This window comes from Sphaeramia orbicularis, chromosome 24 (assembly GCF_902148855.1).
Source record: "Sphaeramia orbicularis chromosome 24, fSphaOr1.1, whole genome shotgun sequence".
NCBI lineage: Eukaryota > Metazoa > Chordata > Actinopteri > Kurtiformes > Apogonidae > Sphaeramia > Sphaeramia orbicularis.
The window spans coordinates 43,078,403-43,098,542 of record NC_043979.1 but is presented as its reverse complement, the minus strand read 5'-3'; the positions used below and the strand labels follow the sequence as shown (position 1 = coordinate 43,098,542).

General features: G+C 41.9%; 4 protein-coding genes and 1 non-coding gene across 5 annotated transcripts; 2 read left to right on the top strand and 3 right to left on the bottom strand.

Annotated features, from left to right (window-relative positions):
- Window positions 1–237: 237 nt before the first annotated feature.
- On the top strand, window positions 238–4,652 carry ccdc25 (coiled-coil domain containing 25). The gene is made up of 9 exons (XM_030129111.1): window positions 238–411; window positions 521–568; window positions 702–741; window positions 888–939; window positions 1,294–1,369; window positions 1,558–1,661; window positions 1,855–2,057; window positions 2,281–2,326; window positions 3,622–4,652. Exons 1-9 carry the CDS (start codon window positions 387–389, stop codon window positions 3,649–3,651), a joined length of 624 nt encoding a protein of 207 aa, XP_029984971.1. The 5' UTR covers window positions 238–386; the 3' UTR covers window positions 3,652–4,652.
- A 5,280-nt stretch (window positions 4,653–9,932) lies between these two features.
- On the bottom strand, window positions 9,933–12,669 carry LOC115414634 (uncharacterized). The gene is made up of 5 exons (XM_030127850.1): window positions 12,568–12,669; window positions 12,137–12,343; window positions 11,640–11,992; window positions 11,048–11,553; window positions 9,933–10,966 (listed from the first exon to the last, which is right to left on the bottom strand). Exons 2-4 carry the CDS (start codon window positions 12,291–12,293, stop codon window positions 11,365–11,367), a joined length of 699 nt encoding a protein of 232 aa, XP_029983710.1. The 5' UTR covers window positions 12,294–12,343; window positions 12,568–12,669; the 3' UTR covers window positions 9,933–10,966; window positions 11,048–11,364.
- LOC115414633 (uncharacterized) lies at window positions 12,595–14,248 on the bottom strand. Its single transcript, XM_030127849.1, has 3 exons — window positions 13,849–14,248; window positions 13,451–13,775; window positions 12,595–13,369 (listed from the first exon to the last, which is right to left on the bottom strand). Exons 1-3 carry the CDS (start codon window positions 13,887–13,889, stop codon window positions 12,674–12,676), a joined length of 1,062 nt encoding a protein of 353 aa, XP_029983709.1. The 5' UTR covers window positions 13,890–14,248; the 3' UTR covers window positions 12,595–12,673.
- Window positions 14,073–18,564, bottom strand: LOC115414876 (uncharacterized). Its single transcript, XM_030128239.1, has 4 exons — window positions 18,086–18,564; window positions 17,688–18,012; window positions 17,011–17,606; window positions 14,073–14,358 (listed from the first exon to the last, which is right to left on the bottom strand). The coding sequence occupies exons 1-4, from the start codon at window positions 18,124–18,126 to the stop codon at window positions 14,073–14,075; spliced, it is 1,248 nt and encodes a 415-aa protein (XP_029984099.1). The 5' UTR covers window positions 18,127–18,564.
- On the top strand, window positions 16,750–16,822 carry trnaa-agc (transfer RNA alanine (anticodon AGC)). Its single transcript has one exon. It is a non-coding gene; the product is annotated as a tRNA-Ala (tRNA).
- Window positions 18,565–20,140: the final 1,576 nt, after the last annotated feature.

The window sequence follows — 20,140 nt, the reverse complement described above, 5'->3', positions numbered from 1 at the left end:
GGAAACAACAAAGTATTTTCTTTTGATATCTTAATATTCACTTTCGAAACATATTTTGTATTTTAACTAATTTCATCCACAAACTGACCACCAAAAAAAGAACAAACTCGCGTTAAAAGAAACATGGAACGCGAAAACATGCTGCTGCTTTTATTTTGAAGGAATCTATTTACTTCCTGCCTGATACATGCTAACCTGATGCTAACTTTGTGTGACTTGACGCAGTAACTAAACAACTTCCTGGGTCAACTTGCGGAAAAGTGACAGCTCCAACGCTACCACTTGGGTTATAGCAGCTTTTTTTCCTATAATCGTACTCATTACCATTACTTACAAACTTCATACTTATTATTAGACTCGTAGAAGCCAGTTTTCATTCAGTTAAGATGGTGTTTTACTTCACAAGTGCCGGTGAGTAAAGCTAAAGCAGTTAGCAGCGATGCTAACCATTAGCCTGGCTATTAGCTGTTAAATCTTTATCTATTTTTATGATTCTAAGTCAATGTCTGTTTTTCCTTAGTGGTAAATCCGCCTTACACGATCTACATGGGGAAGGACAAGTATGAAAGTAAGTCCGATCAAACACAACTTATAACATGCTGGGTGATTTTTATCTTTTATCATTTGTTTTGTCCGATCCATCAATTAATCGAATAGATGTAAACAAACATGTGACTTACCATGTTTGTTTTTGTCAACAGATGAGGATCTAATAAAGTATGGATGGCCTGAAGACATCTGGTAAGATTTGAGTTTTATGTCTTTTCGTTTATCCAAGCTGCCTTAAGACACGTGCTGAGTTTGTTGTTTATTTCTAATCCCACGTGTTTACAGTTTAGAAACATCACTCACTAATACTTAAAACTCTTACTTTTTTCTGTTTCTAGGTTTCATGTGGACAAGTTGTCTTCTGCTCACGTTTATTTGAGGCTGCCAAAGGTAAATCAATGCATTTTATTCACCTGTGTAAAAGGTTTGTCAGTATGAAACTTACTTTATATTAGAGTGACCTGGATATGAGAGCTGCATAAACTTATAATAAGGGTTTTTCATGGGGTTTCAATAGAATTAGTTATTGAAATGTGTGGATGACTTAAAGCCACACAGGCAAGGGCAGTTTATGTTCATCCATGTAAGATGAAATGACTCTTGATGTTTTATTTGTACTTTCTTCTGATTAAAATGATGCTTAAGTGAAAAAGCTTAAACACAACAGACATTTCGTAGATAGTTCATCACTTTTTCTCCAGGTGATAACTTATATTTTGATTGTTGTGTTGTGCTGTTTTTAAGGGTGCAACTATCAATGATATTCCTCCTGAGGTGCTGATCGACTGTGCACAGCTGGTGAAAAACAACAGCATCCAAGGTAAAGATCTATTTGTCAATACATTAATGGCATGTCTTATGGAGAATAATAGAGTTAAAGTGCTTCAGTCAGAATATGAACACGAAGCCCCCAAACCTGCATCCTCACAATTATTCTAATGAATTCATAAGAGATAACTATAGTCTGTGCCTATGCTAATGATAAAATGTACTGTTTTGTGCTTCCAGGCTGCAAAATGAACAACATCAATGTTGTTTACACGCCGTGGGCGAATCTAAAGAAAACTGGAGACATGGATGTAGGACAGATCGGCTTCCACAAACAGAGAGAGGTCAGTGAATAAACTCACTGTTGGAACCATGACGTGAAGATACTCAGATGATAAATAAATATAAAATAGTTTTGTCTAGGATTTCTTCTGGTTTAATTTTTTAACCTCACTAAAACCTACTATTTTGAGGTATTGTGTCTAAAAGATGCTGAGAACCTGTTACTCTTGACACCTCACGCTACATCCTGAACAGGTGAAGATCGTTGCAGTGGAGAAGAAGGTCAACGAGATCGTGAACCGTTTGGAAAAAACAAAAGAGGAACGATACCCAGACCTGGCAGCAGAGAAAGAGTCAAGAGACCGAGAGGAGAGAAATGAGAAGAAAGCGCAGCTCCAAGAACAGAAGAAGAAGGAGAAGGAGGAGCAGAAGAGGAAAAAAGAGATGGAGGACCTCAGGTAGGTGAAGGAACTGTTTATTCAATCTTTTTCTTGGTGTTCTTTTAGAGTGGACTGAGTTGTTATTTGTCAGTTAAATTAATCTCCAGACTAAAGTGTGTTTTATGAGGTAAATGCAGTTTTTTTTCAGCGACATCCTGAGTATTTTAACGTGTGGTTTTGTCATGATCTGTGCTTTTATTTAACCAATAATTTCTCTCTGTTACAACTGTTTTCTCTCTAGAAACTACACATCACTGATGAAGTCTGAAAATATGAAAACAAATGAGGTGAGGACAAAAATGATTAATCAGTGACTGTTTTGATAATCAGTTTTAATTGGAAAAAGTAATCTGCAAATGAATTGGTTAATGATGATGGAAACAACTATTAGAAGCATCATTGTTAGTTTTCTACTTGATACATAGTTTTTATGTGCATATTTATTTTATCTTGAGTGTACACCTGGAGGCTTCAAATTCAAATTTTTTGAACTATTATGGTCCACAAATGCACAAATAAATGTACCAAAGGCTAATAAAAATGGGTTTAGCAAAATATGACCCCTTTAAAACACCACAGTGACACAACACAGATTTAAGAGCACTTCAAGGCTTTAGTTCCCTGTCAGAAAGGACAGTATGATGGCGAGAAATAAGAAAAAGTGTTGAAATTATTGGACATTTTAATGTTTTTTTTAGTGTGCCTTTGTCAGGTAGTAAAACTCCTTCAGAGCGTCATATGGTTTTAAATAAGTGTCTTATAATTCATATGGATCAGTGATATGCGAAGTGTGTTGGTCCGTGAGAGGAGGTCATAAAAAAGTCAAATTTATATCAGTGCTTCTCAAATCACCCTCATTTGACTTCCAAAGCAAAGTTACGAGTTCAGATAATTATTTTCCAAATTGAAAGCGCATCAAATGTAGCCTAAATAATCCTAACAGTAGACTTTTATTGAATTTGTCTGTGCAAACCCACGTTTTGCGTCACCATTTCTATACAGTTAGGTTACCTAAGTTGCCGATTTTCATATCAAAGACCTCTCGTGGCTTGTGAATTGTGGTGGAAATGAAGTAGAATAGCTAACTAATCAGAAACAAAGAGTGAAACGAAACGAAGAGTGATGTGAACAGTTCGAAAAGACGACAATGGATCAGAGACTGAAGAGAAAAGCTGGAGAAACGACGACCAATGTTAGCAACAAGGTGCAAAGACATTCTTTTAGCCTTGAGCTGTTCGGACCATTTGTAGTATACTGCAGACTTAATTTGTAATATGCAAAACATAATAATATTGTAATATAGGGTGGGAGTGATAAACTGGCCAGCTGTTTAGGTGGTCTGTGAAATGTATTCTTTTTTTTTTTTTTTTGATAAAGTGGTCCTTGGTGTGAAAAAGTTTGAGAACCCCTGATATAGATGAACCTAAACTACTTAAAGCTACTTAACAGTAAAAGTTCAGTAAGTTTAATTTGCTTTTATGGCCTGTTAAAAATCACAAACGGGAAAAAAAAGTCATGTTTGAACTCAGAAGTAAAATCATCTGTTGTAACATTGATGATATTTTACTGTTTTTGTTTCCAGGACGGCTACGATTCAGATGACTTCATGTGAAAGCTGAGGACGATGCAGCGACACTCAAACCTCTACTGTCGGACGCTGTGCTGCTGTTTTCCGCTCGCTGCTGTTACCGGTGCACTGACACTGACAAAGACATACCTTCAGCTTTTTATTTTTTTTATCTTTTTTTTTTTGAGGGGGGCAAAAATGAGCCAATGAGGGACAGCTTTGGGACTTTTCTACATGCTGGTTGGTTCAGACGCTGCTTCCAAACTGAACCTAACTGGCTGTGCCCTCCACATCGAGACAAAAGAACAGAAACAGGAACGCCGAGGATGAATTTGAGGAACAGATCAGTGTTTGATTTGATTCACTGCCATGTCGAATGATACTAATGTATGATTAAAAGTGTTTGTGTGGGTTCCTTTGTTTAAAAACTCTAAAAGAGGAATTTTCTAGAGGCTCCTTTGACCTTTGCTAGCTGTCTTCTTGTGTATATTCTGTCTGTGCATGTCTGATTTTATTCATTGGCGTCACATATTATTTTAACGATCAACTACAACTTCCAGAAACACAGTGCCTGCAGCCCCAGTCGTCCAGAAAAACCTACAGAGGAATTTAAAGTGTTTTCTCTGACTGTAATTGTTCATAGTGGAGATTTGAAGGAGGACGTTTAAAATCACATGCAATGGTTTATCTGAAGATGACATGAGGCTTCATCAGATCAAGTTTTTTTTTTTTTTTTTGTCATTTTACTGCAAATAAGTACAAATATGAGGGTCTTGTTCTTAAGTATTTTTATTTTATGCAGCTTTATACTTCTATTCCTCTACATCTCAGAGGCAAATATCATACACCTCACTCTACTTATTTGTCTGACAGCTTTAGTTCCTGGTCAGATTCCAGATTTCCTGTCCAGTGAAAGCTACATATCCCCAAATGCCAATATATTTTCAGCATTTCTGATGAACTGAAGGATGCAGGGTTTATGTATGACTTCAGTTTAAAAGAATCCTCCTCCTTTAGTTAAATAAACTCGTACTGAGCTGAACATAGGCCTGTTTTTTTTTTTTTTTTTTCTTTTGGAGCTGCATGATGGTATAGATTAGAACATGATTCACGGCAAAAAAACAGTTGATAAAGTACTTAAAATGAGCTTATGCTGTAGCAGAAAAATTTATCAAAATAATCACATATGCAGTAATAGACAATGATTTTTCACACTTGTAGTATATTTTGCTTATTTTTACATAAATGAGGTTTTGGAGGACTTTAATTTATAGCAGCATATTTTCAGTGCTTCACCAAGAAACACAAGAAAAGTGACATTTTGCTGTAAAATGACAAGATACTGCTAATTTTACTACCACAGACTGATGAACCTCACATCAACTTTAGATCAACAGGAGTGTAGAAGACAAGGCGAATGCATCCGAGTATTTACTAAAAATGAGTGAATGAATGAATATAATCTAGAGGGAGAATCTGGAATAAAAAGCATTACAAGTGTCAAAACACATTTAATATGGAGGTGCTTTCTTTTTCATAGTGTTATTTTAAGAGTCCTGTTTGAAAGCTAACAGCCAGTTCCACAAGGTGCTTTGCATGTTAAATAAAAAAGGGAATAAAACTTTTTCACATAATGGCTGTTTATTGTCTGAATGCTTATTTTACCACACATGCAATGACCATACTAGGGCTGCAGGTAAAAAAAAAAAAAAAAAAAAAAAAGAGATATTGCACCTATTGGGGTCAACATTTGACACTCTACTTGGTTGTACTTACTTTCATTTTCAGAATTAAAGGAGAACTGTGATGGGAGTTGTTGGTTCTAGGATGAATGTGTGCACATCCACAGGCCATGGATGGAGTAGAAGCTCCAAGGTGTGCCTTCATTTCACTGTGACAGATACAAAATTATTTTAAAATGACATTTCCTGCAAGTCTGAAGACACCTGCGATATATATTAAAGATAAGATGAATATTATTGATTCCATAGCAGGGATATTCACTGATTAAGGCACCAACAGGATAAAGTGCAAGAAAGTGTGCATGCATAAAGGTAGTGCAACAAAAACATACAAAAGATTGATACTAAATACATAAGAAGAATTGCAGTATGTCTGACAGTGCACATGGGAGACAAACACAAAAGAGCTACAGTGCAGAAAGAAATTAAACTACAGGGTTTAACATGTTAGACAATCATTGGGTACGGTTACATGATGTTTTTTAAATCCGATTTATTTTTCCAGAAGAAACTGATTCGGAACTTAAGTATTTTCTCTGCTGTTCACATGGAAATGTTAAACCTGAATAAAGGTTTACATGAGGTATTAATGAAGTAGATAAGTGAGCAGAAGGGTTAGCGCTGCAGTGCTCTCGTTGCCTTGTTCTCACAGCCCTTCTGTTAGCTTAGCTTAGCATAGTCACTGCATTTCCATGGTCACACGTAGCCAGTTTTTTAAAGGTGATTTGTTGTCTTTTGAAAGTGATTTTCTGAAAACCAATTTTCCCTAATTATCTCTATAGATCCGCGACTTACTGCACTCATACAATCTAGAGACTGTTGTGTTGACGAAAGTTGGAAAATCTTTTTGTTGGAAGGGATGCATGCGCTAAATAAGCTTTGCTTTACCGTTTTAGCTTTGCATTAGTTTTTATTTCCTAAGATTTTATTACTGCAGTAAGTCACATCGCCATGATTTGAGCCTCAATTTGTGATCATATTGACCCCACCGGACTAAAGTAATGATTAAGGGGAACTGAATTTCACAAAATCACTCATAAAATACTACAAATCACCTATAAAAGCCTGGCTACATCAGATCATAGGAATGAAGCAATTATGCTATGCTAAGCTAAGCTAATGGAACGGCTGCGAGAACAAGGCAATCGGTGCACTGCAGTGCAAACTGATTTGCCCACTTATGGAACTCATTAGTGCATGACAAATGAATTCATAAAAAAACAAGTGAGGAACTATTCCTTCAGGGTTTTCCAGGCTGGTAGATCCCATCAGAATAGCCCACTGGAACGGTTTGGGTTGACTAGACTGCGCTGCATATTCTCCCGCCAGCACAGAATGTGTGCGTCATCGCAACAGGACAAGACAACGAGCATGCGCAGAATGGCAGGAATAAAGTCCAAACGGAGTAAAGGGTTTACATGTCCGAAGAATAACTTAGTTCGGAATTCTGAAAGGGATTAAACCAGTGACTTTATTCGGGTTTAAATTTAATCCGAACTATTCTTTTTCAACTGGAATAAGGTGTTTACATGGGCATCTGAAATAGAATCTAACGTTTAATCAGATTAAACCGCAAATAAAAGTTGTTATGTAAATGCACAGAATATGAACTCAGTTTGAGCTACATCGACCTGACTGAGGCAGAATAATGGTCAGAGAAACAATTTTTCCCCACAAAACTCCACCTAGTGAATGAAAATGATACCATATGAACTCTGGATTGTAGTGAGAAAATGGACATTTGTAAGACGATCAATTGAACCAAATTTTTATCTCAAAGCGGCCTATTACTGCTTGATTTATGTCCAAAAAAAGATTTTCAACTGAAGCACCCCCATCTGGATGACTTAAGTGGGGTACACACATAAGGATAATTGGGTTGGTTTTGTCTCAATTTTCCCCCTTCCCGACCAAGGACGGCAAACACCAGATTTTATGTCTTATTGACCCTTTGCACCAACGTCACAGTTATCACGTGACTAGGGGTGCAGCGCCATGGTGGACAGCAAAAGCAACACAGCAAACAAACGAATGAGAAACGGCTTATGGCTACCAGCACTGAAAATAATGTTTTGGAGTTGTCCTGCGAAGTGACTCACCTTACTGGACGGCACAAAGAACACTATTTGGAGAAGCTAGTGATAGCAGGGCTAGGTACCGACCCATACCGTCTCCCTGCTGATGTGTTTACGGATATACCAAATGCCTCCAGTCTACCGGAGTTTAAAGCACACGATCTGTAGCATTATGTTATAAATGTGTCCCCATACGCAGGCGCTGATCTAAAAGCATACTAAAGTCTGGATGCTTACCAGTTCTTAGTCTCAGGTTAGATTACCGAGTTGCTGTACTGCGCTCACGGCAGAAGAATGTATCTCATAATGGTAAAGGTATGATATAGCTAACATTAGCTTGCTAGCTGTGTATGTTTTTAACATGTTTCCCCCAGCATGCCATCAAAACTCAAATAGACTGGAGCCAAAAGCAGCTCTAATTAACTAACATTGTATAATGTTAGTGTCTGTCATCAGTAGCCTACAGTATTAGCTCTGTTGTTCTACTATCTACACACAGTAATATGCACAGTTCCACCACTGGAACATATGGCAGAGCATAATGACAATAACAGTAGGACATAGAACATAGTGTAGCTGGTAGAAAGGCAGCCACTACAACAACAGAGCTAATATTGAAGGCTACTTATGACAGCCACTGGAACATAGTGGCTCATAGTAGTTAACCCCATCTAGCCACCTAGCTAGCATTTGGTGGTGCTAATGTGTTATCGACAAAAACAGAGCCTGCTCTATCTGTAATGTCAGGTCCGTCATATCCAGGCTCTGTCTGTAACCCAGCTGAAACCATGGGTGTCTTTGAAGAAGGATGGAACTGTTGCGTGCGACCACTGTACGTGTAAAGCAGGGTTAAAAAACAAACAAAAATGAGAACGTTCAGATCAAATTTAATATTAGCTGGTTTTCCATTCAGTGTGCAGTCCGGCACTTCCGCTGTCCGTCATGGTGCTTGTTTGCAGCGCGAACAGTGCATGACATAACATGCAAAGGGTCAATAAGATTATCCTATAAGATTATCCTTTGGTCTGAGCTGTGTTAAAAGTGAATTTGTCCTGATAATTGGCTCCAAAACAGGTCAGGACTGACAATCATAAATATTAAACTTGTTCAATATTTACGACCAAAAATCTTCACGTGTGTGAGGAAAGCTGATGACTCCTGAGTCATGACTACATGAATTGTGACATGGAATGGAAATGTGGCCAATCAAGAAATGAGCTGACTGAGGAACAAGGAAGCAGGCGTAAATAAAACAAGAATGGCCAACCTGAAACATAAAGTTCGGTGAACCTCAGAAATGGAGGACCAGCTCGTGGAGCTGTGGGAAGCCCAAGAATGTCTTTTCAACATCTCCACCAAGTCGAACCACAACTGAAACGTGCTGCATGTTGTGGTTTCTGGTTGTTGCTATGTTTCCTCTTCTGCGTTTTTGTTAGATCACTTTTGATTATGCGAGATTTCTGGCTAGGAAGACTAGCATCTAGATTAGTGGTGGGACAGAATCGTTATGTGTGTGGTGTGCAGTGTTGAGATTATCGGAGCACACCACACACAGTATGATCAAAACTGTTCAATGCCTGAATTTTTGTCTTCATATGTGGGGTCTGTAACAAATAAAAAATATTTTCAGATTTAGAAAATCCTTATGTGTATACCTAGCTTTATAATACTCACAGAGAAGCTGAACTCAATAGTCTTCTTCCACTAGTGCTCCCCTATGTTGGTTATCAAGGGAGAAGAAATCCAGTCAAATTTGTCCTAGTTATTGCACTCACATTGAAGATATCTGGCGGCAGTGGATCCGGCTGATTTGGCAGTGGCAGCGGCAATTGGGGTAAAACCATTATATCCACGCAACTTGATTTTGGGGATATAATAATGTGTGCCTTCAAAGACTAATGCCATAGAAAATTCACGTCATTGAATTAATTAATACTTATTATTTTGTGTGTACTGTGAATCTTACAGGCACAGATTACCCCACAATTGTTTTTTCTTTGGGTTAGGAGTTTGGCCACAGGTCATTTTGGATTATCAGATTCACCTGCCATGGTGCTCTCACCTGGCTGTAATTAGTCAGGTAGGCTTTAAAAGGAGCTGAAGCTCAGCAGCTCAGTTGGCTGTGAACTGTCCAGAAAACAACATTCCCTTGATTGACACTCCCCACTTAGTTTTTCAGCTGGCCACATTTTGTCCCTTTTGCCCTGCCCCGCCCCGCCCCCCCATTCCTGACCACTGACTCCCACACTAGAGTTTTTAAAGCCCACCTCTTCATTTCCTCTATCTTTACGCTAGACTTAGTGGGTGAATGAGAATGAAATTCTCAGTCCCTTTTACAACCCCTTTAAAGGGGGCCTGTTGTGGTTTTACCCCTTTTCCTTGGTTTTGTGTAGTTTTTGTTTGTTAGTTTCCCAACTTGCTACCCTAGTCCATGTTTTGTTGGATTTTGTTATTTTTGGGGAAACGTAACAATGAAGAACTTTGCTTTGGTTTTAAAATCATATTCCACCCAATGACTTGTAATGTTTATTTCTGTTTCTGTTAATATAATGATACTAACAATAAAGTGTACCTTCAAAGACTGTGGGACTGTGGAGCTTTTTTGATGATGCACAGACTGAGTCTTAAATGTTGGTATTATCAGATTTAATGAACTACAACCCAAGATCAAGGAGAAACATGTACTGAACTGCACAAACATCAGGAAAACACAAGATTTAAAATAAACAAATACTGGAATGAACACACACACACTTCAGGAAAACTATATACATACAGAGAACTATACATGCAGGCATACAATACAGTATATACATAAAATGCAATATATGCATAAAATACAATATATAAATAAAATACAATATATATACAAGCAAAATATCTCACTTTGCTGCTCTCTGTTCTTCCAACCATTCCTCAAGTGACTTGCCACTTTAGGAACGTGCACAGAATGTGGCACTGCCATGGCGACTATGCCCAAACTCTTTTGTTTTGGGCTGCCCACACTGGCTACAGGTATTGTATGTAGTGGTTCTCACATATTTCCTCTTGAGGATGCCACTCTCCTCCTCAAGGGCCCGCTGCCGCCTGTTCCTTTGGGTGTATCGGGACACAGTAACAGAGGGTGCAGGAACAGGTTGAGCTGGGGGTGCAGGAACAGGTTGAGCTGGGCCTGCACCAGAAGTTGAGGCACCAGAAGCTGACAGCACCATGGACATAGTCATGTCTGGGTTTAAGACAAGAGTCCGAAACCTGGGCAATATTCCAGACATGGGCTGTGCAGCTTGTGATGCTGTGGGGGCAGGTGCTATTGGGCGTTCCCTGGTGGTAGAGGCGGGCCGTCGACCTGGCCGGAGAACAGGAGCCTGTCCCTCCAGATTGGGAAGGAGGATGAATTGATGGTGTGGACCAGATGTTGAGGGACGGACCTCCAGCTTTTCCTTCGGGGACAGGAGCTGCTTAGGTGCCACAGGAATTGTGTTTGCTGTCTCCAGACCCTGAGAAAGGACACTCTTTTCCTGACTCTTCTGCCACCGTTGAAACCTGAGAGATGATCATTTGTGTTAGATGTATTCATTAGAGAATTATTCAGTAAATTTGAGGTAAATAATGTGCCAGACCTACCACTGAATGAGTGTCCGCTGATTGATCTCAAACAGCTGGATCATCATTTCAGCCATCACCCTTGGACTGCTGATCACTAACTCCCGGATGTGGTGGTAGTCAGTGAGAATCTTAGTCCATCTGGGGGTGGAAACTCCAGCCTTCTTGGTGGTCCCCTTGTGCAGAGTGCACAGCCTCATGCACATTGCTTCAACCAAGCGGCTGGTGCTGGGCCACTGAGCTGGTCCCCCAGGATGTCCTATCAAGCAGCGCTTGACACTCTCCACACCCGGTGTGTTTCCAGACCGCTTAGAAGCCTTAAAACGGCCAGATGGCAGTCACGGCTGGTGACGAGGCTGAAAGTTGATCCGCTCCTTGTCGCCCTCAGGGAGAGCTGTCCACAGCTGGATGACCTCGGTCACCTGCAGCTCAGTGAGGTAAGAAGCCTTACGGAGACCCACCAGGTAAGCAGCCAGATCTTGGACTTTGTCCCACCCAGCAAGCCCATCTGGTCCAATAACTGCTCCATAATAAATTAATTGATGAACAGTCATATATGTGAAATAAAGTGACATTAAAATTGGATTGAAATAGGCATTAAAGTGTCTTATACCTGAGCCATGTCAGACTCAGAGGTGTCAGGCAGCGCTGAAGGGGCAGCGGCAGGATGTTGTCCATCACGTGAAGTGGACGGCAGATCAGCCAGTGATTCAGGGGCCTGTGGTGGAGAGGCCTGAGGACTTGTCATCAATGAGGGCCTGTTCTCCAGATCACAGCAGAGGTCGTCATCATCACAGAGGACAGGAACTGTGATGTCTTCTGTGGTCTCTTCTTCAAACCCCGCATCTTCTATGTCCTCATCATTCACCTCCTCCACCAGCCTGTCCTCCTCCTCTGGGTTCTGGAGCACTGGAGTCAGTGTTTTGCCAGTCTGGCTGTACAAGTACTCCATTCCCAGCAATTCACCTACAAAAACAAAACAGAAAAAAGGAAGTATTCTTAATATTTTATCTAATACATTAAAGGTTAAATTGATTAATGAATAATGTTATTAAAGAACAAATTAATGAAATCATTCTTTCTCATGTTGAATGAGTGATAGTTTCTTGCCTGTGTAGGCTCCAGGGGTGCGATAGCGCTCATCCCAGCATCTCCCTAACACCGTTCGGCTGAGCTGGTCCACTGCCTCTCTCAGAGCACCACCATAAGAGCGGATGGAAGGTGCTCCTTTTACGGCGTCCTCCATCTGGTCATCATTCCAGCGCATCAGTCCTTCCAGCAGATATGCCTGGAAATGTGCATCGCTGGCACTGGTTCCTGAAGGTTAAATAAGTAAAGAAGCATTTATCACATTTGTACAAGATATGTGATACATATGAGATACTATGAAGTATCTGTACCATGTAACAGAATTAAGTTAAAAAATTATCACTACAACCAGACATACTAAGAAAAAGAGTTCTTAAACTAGTAAGTTATCACAGAAAAGGACTGTAGTATTACTGTAAAACAGAAACTAGTAACCTATATGTATGCAATACCTGGAATGAATCTGTTCAGGGGGAGGTGGAAAGACTCCAGGGAGGTAGAGCCACGGGCACACCTGTAGCAGCACAGCTCTACACCTCCTTTCTTCAGGGTGCCTTTCTAAATGTAGAGTGGGAAATCCTCTGGGTCTTGGATACAGTACACGTGCTTCTCCTGTTCCTTCCATATCTGCTGGATCCGTTCGTGGTCCAGCAGAGGAGCACCCAGAATATCCTTCCCACTTTCACTGTCAAACAGACTGATCAGTGATCCGATCAGTCTGGTGGTCTCCTCCACGCCCCTGGTCCTCCTCCTGCAGTGCAGCACCAACTCCCTCCGGGTAATGCGAGTGGTGACTGCCTCCTCTGAGATATGGCCAATCCTCTTTGCTGCCAACTCACCCTCCTTGGCACGACGTAGAGCCGCAACACCCTCTGGATCCCATTCAAAAATGCTTCTGGATAGGCGTGCCATGAAAATGCCATACAGGGGGTGAGCCTCTGTTGTTACACCTGCAGCAAACCACCGCATGAAATGCCATATATCAAGGCGCACCTGAAGCCCATCCCACTCTGTAAACATGGCCCTCACCTGACAAGGGCCGTGCTGATTGCAGCAGTCTCTGTCCATGTATATGACTTTTGGTGGTGCCTCCCCTCCCTCTCGGTAGCACTTCATTAGGCCAGCTGCCATCGCATCCAGTCCTTGTCCCTCGCTGGTTGTCAGGACCGAGACAAGAACTTGGCCGTGTTCATTTCCCACATTAGTGCACCAAGCAGCTGTACCTGCAGCGGCACCAGCAAGTTTCTTGGTGACCTATTTGGAAAAGATAAGAGTCAAAAACTGTTTTCATTATGAATGCATTCAAAATTCTGGATATAAACAGGGCTGTGATACCTTTTTTGTGGAGTCCATCTTGAGGACAGAGCCAAAAGTGGATGTTATTTTGGCCTTAACCTCATGCAAATGCCCCAGAACATCCCTGGCATACACAGCTAACAGCCATTTGGGCTTAGGTAGGGCAGGCAAGAGGGGAGGCTCAGTAAACACAGGGAGCACAACAGATGACCTTGTGAATGGTTCGCAAACTGTCAGGTACTGGAGGACACGCTGCATCCATGCTTCACTGTGTTGCTCCAGCACCTTTTTGTGACGCTGAGTGACGCTGTTGCCCATTGTTGTCTCCCTCATCATCCTAAGCACCCGGATGTCACATGAGTATCTGAAGAAAGAAGAGTGTAATGTCTAAAACAAATAACGCAAATAAAAGCATCTAAGCATTCATTATGAATCACCTGTATGTCAGCAAAGCTGGAAACTGGCTGTGGTGGCCCATATCCAGCTGTTCTAAGATGTCCTCAGACCAAGCAGGATACTTTTTGAGCAGCGTTTGCACTCAAGGTACTCAGTAGCAAGGTCCTACCACCCGTCAATGTCCAAGACCTTGCGTACTGTTCGGTACAGTCCTGCTGCTGTTAGTCTGTTTGTCACAGGCTGGACGAACACAGACCAGAGGAAACTACCACATCCTCTGAGACATCCACAGGAACAAGGGCCGACAGAAGAAGTGGTCAGGTGAGGCAGGAGGCTGGGTGTGAACGAGGGGGGGCTGAGGAGGATACCACCACAGTTTCAGCTGAGGCACTTTTTCTAGCTTGCCAGTTTGTGGGTTGGCCTTGAATAATGTGTGCTGAATCCACTCATGCTGGAAAGGTGGAAGCTGATCCTTCCAGTGACTGGGAAGCTCAGCTGGTGGCTGAACGTCACTTGGCTTCCCTGCTGGAGGGGGACTGAATAAGAAGTGACTGTGGGATGAACAGAGTCTGCAAGAGCTAATGAAGGAGAAATTAAGCAAACAGACAGCAAAACAATATTAAGCTGACTGTTCTGTTTGATAGTGATATGCCATAAATGCAGCTGACAAACAGGTTTACACAGCAGTGATTTTGGATAAGAAAGGAATCAGCAGTAATGTGGGGTAATTACACCAAGTGAAGAAGTACTACAAGTGTTAAAAAGCAAAGAACACAGTATACACTTTTTGATGTAAAGAGTATGGCGTAAATACAGCTGTGTTAAAGCTGTGTATGACGTTCATCACCAATTTTTCATCATATCTGTAAAACCCGAGCGATACATACCGAACCGAAACCGGTCACTCAGGTCTTTTCAGAAAGGGCTTTATGCACAGCCCCACTATTTCCTGAACTTCAGGTGGGTCCTTTTATATCCTGTCTGTCATTATTGGACACACTGATTAATCCAGGTGTGCCTAATTTATCAGTAGTCACAACAAGAAGGAGCAGACACACCTGGATTAATCAGTGTGTCCAAAAATGACAGACAGGAAATAAAGGAGCCACCTGAAGTTCAGGAAGTAGTGGGACTGTGCATAGAGCCCATTCCGTGCAGCAGCAAGAAACAATGAATCCGTTTCTGTGTTTGCTGCTGCTGTGGCCATACTGGCTAGTGATGTGTCGGTCGCGAACGAAACTGCTCTGAGAGCCGGCTCTTTGACGTGAACGGTGGGAGCCGGCTCTCTCTCTCTCTCTCTCTCTCTCTCTCTCTCTCTCTCGCTGTCTTTCTTTCTTTTCTCTTCAAGCCACATTTGATTGGTCAGTATATGTGTGGTGTCACCTGTGTCTGCGCTGAGCAGAGGGGGGAGGGGCGGAGTTACACACACACACACACACACACACACAGCACACAACAAGCACACGAACAGGAGGGAGAGAGACGAGAAAGAAAGAGAGAGAGCAGGGACCACAACGGAAACGGACTGGAAAGGTAAAAAAAAAAAGTTGAGAAAATGAATGACAACAGGAAACGCAGCAAAATGTGGACACATTTCGATGAAATTGTCCAAACTAAGGCAGAATGTAGAGTGTGCAAGACAAAAAATCTCATATAGAGTTGACTCCACAAACAACCTGCACAGACACATGAGAACTGTTCATCCATCAGTGCAACTGGAAAAGTAGTAAAAAGCTAAAAGTTTAAAATAGTTAAAAGTTAGTAAAGGTCATTTGTAAATAGTTAAGCGTTTCTTTTTGCACTTTTTTAATCACTCTGTAGAGTGTATAAATAAAGGTGTATCTATATAAAAAAACATTTTATATAGTGCACGTTTTTTTTTTTTACATTAGTAATTCATATTGTGCATAACTTTACATTATTGTTGGTAATGAATTAATTTAAGCACCAAAAAATTTGAAGAGCCACTTGGGAGCCGAAAGAGCCGGCTCTTTTTATTGAGCCGAGCCGAAAGAGCCGGCTCTCTAAAAAGAGCTGGAATTCCCATCACTAACACTGGCTGCGTGAGAACGGAACTTCGAACAGTAAGCCACAGGGAAGGACCGTGATTGGTCACAACAAAGACACGGGAGAAACGTGATTGGCTAATGTGGGCTTACTTTGGGCTTACTTTAGCGAAATTGACGGCAGACAGCTGCGAGAGGTAGAGGGATCGATCCCCACATCCTCCACCCCTATTATGTTCACTTACAGGATGTGTCTTGAAATGTTTAGTGAGTGTAAAAAAAAATGTTTAGTAAGCATTTACAATAACCTGACAGCTGTGTGAATAGGCATGTCGCATATTTATGTTATGAATATATCCACTCGTCAAGAAGAATAAAAATGGACGGATTTTTGTCATCACTGAGTTTAAAGTGGCAAGGGCAACTAATCACTATAACCTAATTTGTATAATGAGATACTGTCAGTAATTTGGTAATTGCTTAGTGACTGTATTTACTTTTTCCTTCCCCTAATCCGAGTGGATCATTCATTAATGCATCAGTGAACCAGCCAATCAGAGAGCTCCTTCGGACAGCAGGGGGCGGAGTCGCAGACAGGTTAGCGGTAGCTAGTAGCAGCCTGTTTACTAGAAGTGGTTTATAAAACAGAAAAACTTCCACTTTTCTCCATTTCAGGGTAAACAAACTCCGAATTCAATCGTTTGTAGTGGAGTCCAGAAGTGTATTGACCAAAATGAGCGGCGTGTATGCTAACGCCGTTCCCACTCAGGATACATACAATCCGAATGCATAGGTCAAACATTGTTCAAGTATCGGCGTAAATATAAACTGATGAATATGTTGGACTTTAACACATGTACTGCATCACAGTAGTGTAGGAGTAGGTTTTCTTTACTTCCTGTTCATAGGGTGATGCTGTTTCTGTAGGTGTATCGAGGGGGATTAGCTCAAATGGTAGAGCGCTCGCTTAGCATGCGAGAGGTAGCGGGATCGATGCCCGCATCCTCCAAATTATTGTTTCTTTCATAATGTGATGATTTTTGTTCTTTCCTTCTACAGCGTGAGCTCATTTGAAGAACTTTGTAAACTGTTGGTTGCAGTGAATCATGTTCTAAAGCATCATCATGTCTGTAGTGGCCTGTGTTCAGCTCTGCAAGAGTTTAGTTAAAGGAGGATTCTTTTAAACTGAAGACGTACATGAACACTGCATCCTTCCCACTTTCACTGTCAAACAGACTGATCAGTGATCTGATCAGTCTGGTGGTCTCCTCCACGCCCCTGGTCCTCCTCCTGCAGTGCAGCACCAACTCCCTCCGGGTAATGCGAGTGGTGACTGCCTCCTCTGAGATATGGCCAATCCTCTTTGCTGCCAACTCACCCTCCTTGGCACAACGTAGAGCCGCAACACCCTCTGGATCCCATTCAAAAATGCTTCTGGATAGGCGTGCCATGAAAATGCCATACAGGGGGTGAGCCTCTGTTGTTACACCTGCAGCAAACCACCGCATGAAATGCCATATATCAAGGCGCACCTGAAGCCCATCCCACTCTGTAAACATGGCCTTCACCTGACAAGGGCCGTGCTGATTGCAGCAGTCTCTGTCCATGTATATGACTTTTGGTGGTGCCTCCCCTGCCTCTCGGTAGCACTTCATTAGGCCAGCTGCCATCGCATCCAGTCCTTGTCCCTCGCTGGTTGTCAGGACCGAGACAAGAACTTGGCCGTGTTCATTTCCCACATTAGTGCACCAAGCAGCTGTACCTGCAGCGGCACCAGCAAGTTTCTTGGTGACCTATTTGGAAAAGATAAGAGTCAAAAACTGTTTTCATTATGAATGCATTCAAAATTCTGGATATAAACAGGGCTGTGATACCTTTTTTGTGGAGTCCATCTTGAGGACAGAGCCAAAAGTGGATGTTATTTTGGCCTTAACCTCATGCAAATGCCCCAGAACATCCCTGGCATACACAGCTAACAGCCATTTGGGCTTAGGTAGGGCAGGCAAGAGGGGAGGCTCAGTAAACACAGGGAGCACAACAGATGACCTTGTGAATGGTTCGCAAACTGTCAGGTACTGGAGGACACGCTGCATCCATGCTTCACTGTGTTGCTCCAGCACCTTTTTGTGACGCTGAGTGACGCTGTTGCCCATTGTTGTCTCCCTCATCATCCTAAGCACCCGGATGTCACATGAGTATCTGAAGAAAGAAGAGTGTAATGTCTAAAACAAATAACGCAAATAAAAGCATCTAAGCATTCATTATGAATCACCTGTATGTCAGCAAAGCTGGAAACTGGCTGTGGTGGCCCATATCCAGCTGTTCTAAGATGTCCTCAGATCAAGCAGGATACTTTTTGAGCAGCGTTTGCACTTAAGGTACTCAGTAGCAAGGTCCTACCACCCGTCAATGTCCAAGACCTTGCGTACTGTTCGGTACAGTCCTGCTGCTGTTAGTCTGTTTGTCACAGGCTGGACGAACACAGACCAGAGGAAACTACCACATCCTCTGAGACATCCACAGGAACAAGGGCCGACAGAAGAAGTGGTCAGGTGAGGCAGGAGGCTGGGTGTGAACGAGGGGGGGCTGAGGAGGATACCACCACAGTTTCAGCTGCGGCACTTTTTCTAGCTTGCCAGTTTGTGGGTTGGCCTTGAATAATGTGTGCCGAATCCACTCATGCTGGAAAGGTGGAAGCTGATCCTTCCAGTGACTGGGAAGCTCAGCTGGTGGCTGAACGTCACCTGGCTTCCCTGCTGGAGGGGGACTGAATAAGCAGTGACTGTGGGATGAACAGAGTCTGCAAGAGCTAATGAAGGAGAAATTAAGCAAACAGACAGCAAAACAATATTAAGCTGACTGTTCTGTTTGATAGTGATATGCCATAAATGCAGCTGACAAACAGGTTTACACAGCAGTGATTTTGGATAAGAAAGGAATCAGCAGTAATGTGGGGTAATTACACCAAGTGAAGAAGTACTACAAGTGTTAAAAAGCAAAGAACACAGTATACACTTTTTGATGTAAAGAGTATGGCGTAAATACAGCTGTGTTAAAGCTGTGTATGACGTTCATCACCAATTTTTCATCATATCTGTAAAACCCGAGCGATACATACCGAACCGAAACCGGTCACTCAGGTCTTTTCAGAAAGGGCTTTATGCACAGCCCCACTATTTCCTGAACTTCAGGTGGGTCCTTTTATATCCTGTCTGTCATTATTGGACACACTGATTAATCCAGGTGTGCCTAATTTATCAGTAGTCACAACAAGAAGGAGCAGACACACCTGGATTAATCAGTGTGTCCAAAAATGACAGACAGGAAATAAAGGAGCCACCTGAAGTTCAGGAAGTAGTGGGACTGTGCATAGAGCCCATTCCGTGCAGCAGCAAGAAACAATGAATCCGTTTCTGTGTTTGCTGCTGCTGTGGCCATACTGGCTAGTGATGTGTCGGTCGCGAACGAAACTGCTCTGAGAGCCGGCTCTTTGACGTGAACGGTGGGAGCCGGCTCTCTCTCTCTCTCTCTCTCTCTCTCTCTCTCGCTGTCTTTCTTTCTTTTCTCTTCAAGTCACATTTGATTGGTCAGTATATGTGTGGTGTCACCTGTGTCTGCGCTGAGCAGAGGGGGGAGGGGCGGAGTTACACACACACGCGCACACACACACACACACACACACACACACACACACACACACACACACACAGCACACAACAAGCACACGAACAGGAGGGAGAGAGACGAGAAAGAAAGAGAGAGAGCAGGGACCACAACGGAAACGGACTGGAAAGGTAAAAAAAAAAAAAGTTGAGAAAATGAATGACAACAGGAAACGCAGCAAAATGTGGACACATTTCGATGAAATTGTCCAAACTAAGGCAGAATGTAGAGTGTGCAAGACAAAAATCTCATATAGAGCTGACTCCACAAACAACCTGCACAGACACATGAGAACTGTTCATCCATCAGTGCAACTGGAAAAGTAGTAAAAAGCTAAAAGTTTAAAATAGTTAAAAGTTAGTAAAGGTCATTTGTAAATAGTTAAGCGTTTCTTTTTGCACTTTTTTAATCACTCTGTAGAGTGTATAAATAAAGGTGTATCTATATAAAAAACATTTTATATAGTGCACGTTTTTTTTTTTTTTACATTAGTAATTCATATTGTGCATAACTTTACATTATTGTTGGTAATGAATTAATTTAAGCACCAAAAAATTTGAAGAGCCACTTGGGAGCCGATAGAGCCGGCTCTTTTTAGTGAGCCGAGCCAAAAGAGCCGGCTCTTTAAAAGGAGCTGGAATTCCCATCACTAACACTGGCTGCG

Coding starts and splice junctions, on each gene's coding strand:
- LOC115414876 (XM_030128239.1), bottom strand. CDS start 18,126: ATGGGCCACCACAGCCAGTTTCCAGCTTTGCTGACATACAG. Junction 17,607..17,687: donor AGATGGACTCCACAAAAAAG/GTATCACAGCCC, acceptor TTTTCCAAATAG/GTCACCAAGAAACTTGCTGG. Junction 14,359..17,010: donor GGGAAGGATGCAGTGTTCAT/GTACGTCTTCAG, acceptor TTCATCCCACAG/TCACTTCTTATTCAGTCCCC.
- ccdc25 (XM_030129111.1), top strand. CDS start 387: ATGGTGTTTTACTTCACAAGTGCCG. Junction 742..887: donor GGATGGCCTGAAGACATCTG/GTAAGATTTGAG, acceptor TTCTGTTTCTAG/GTTTCATGTGGACAAGTTGT. Junction 2,058..2,280: donor AAAGAGATGGAGGACCTCAG/GTAGGTGAAGGA, acceptor TTTTCTCTCTAG/AAACTACACATCACTGATGA.
- LOC115414634 (XM_030127850.1), bottom strand. CDS start 12,293: ATGCGCTGGAATGATGACCAGATGGAGGACGCCGTAAAAGGAGCACCT. Junction 11,993..12,136: donor CACCCCTGGAGCCTACACAG/GCAAGAAACTAT, acceptor TTGTTTTTGTAG/GTGAATTGCTGGGAATGGAG. Junction 11,554..11,639: donor CTGAGTCTGACATGGCTCAG/GTATAAGACACT, acceptor TTAATTTATTAT/GGAGCAGTTATTGGACCAGA.
- LOC115414633 (XM_030127849.1), bottom strand. CDS start 13,889: ATGGGCCACCACAGCCAGTTTCCAGCTTTGCTGACATACAG. Junction 13,776..13,848: donor CCAGCTTTGCTGACATACAG/GTGATTCATAAT, acceptor TTCTTTCTTCAG/ATACTCATGTGACATCCGGG. Junction 13,370..13,450: donor AGATGGACTCCACAAAAAAG/GTATCACAGCCC, acceptor TTTTCCAAATAG/GTCACCAAGAAACTTGCTGG.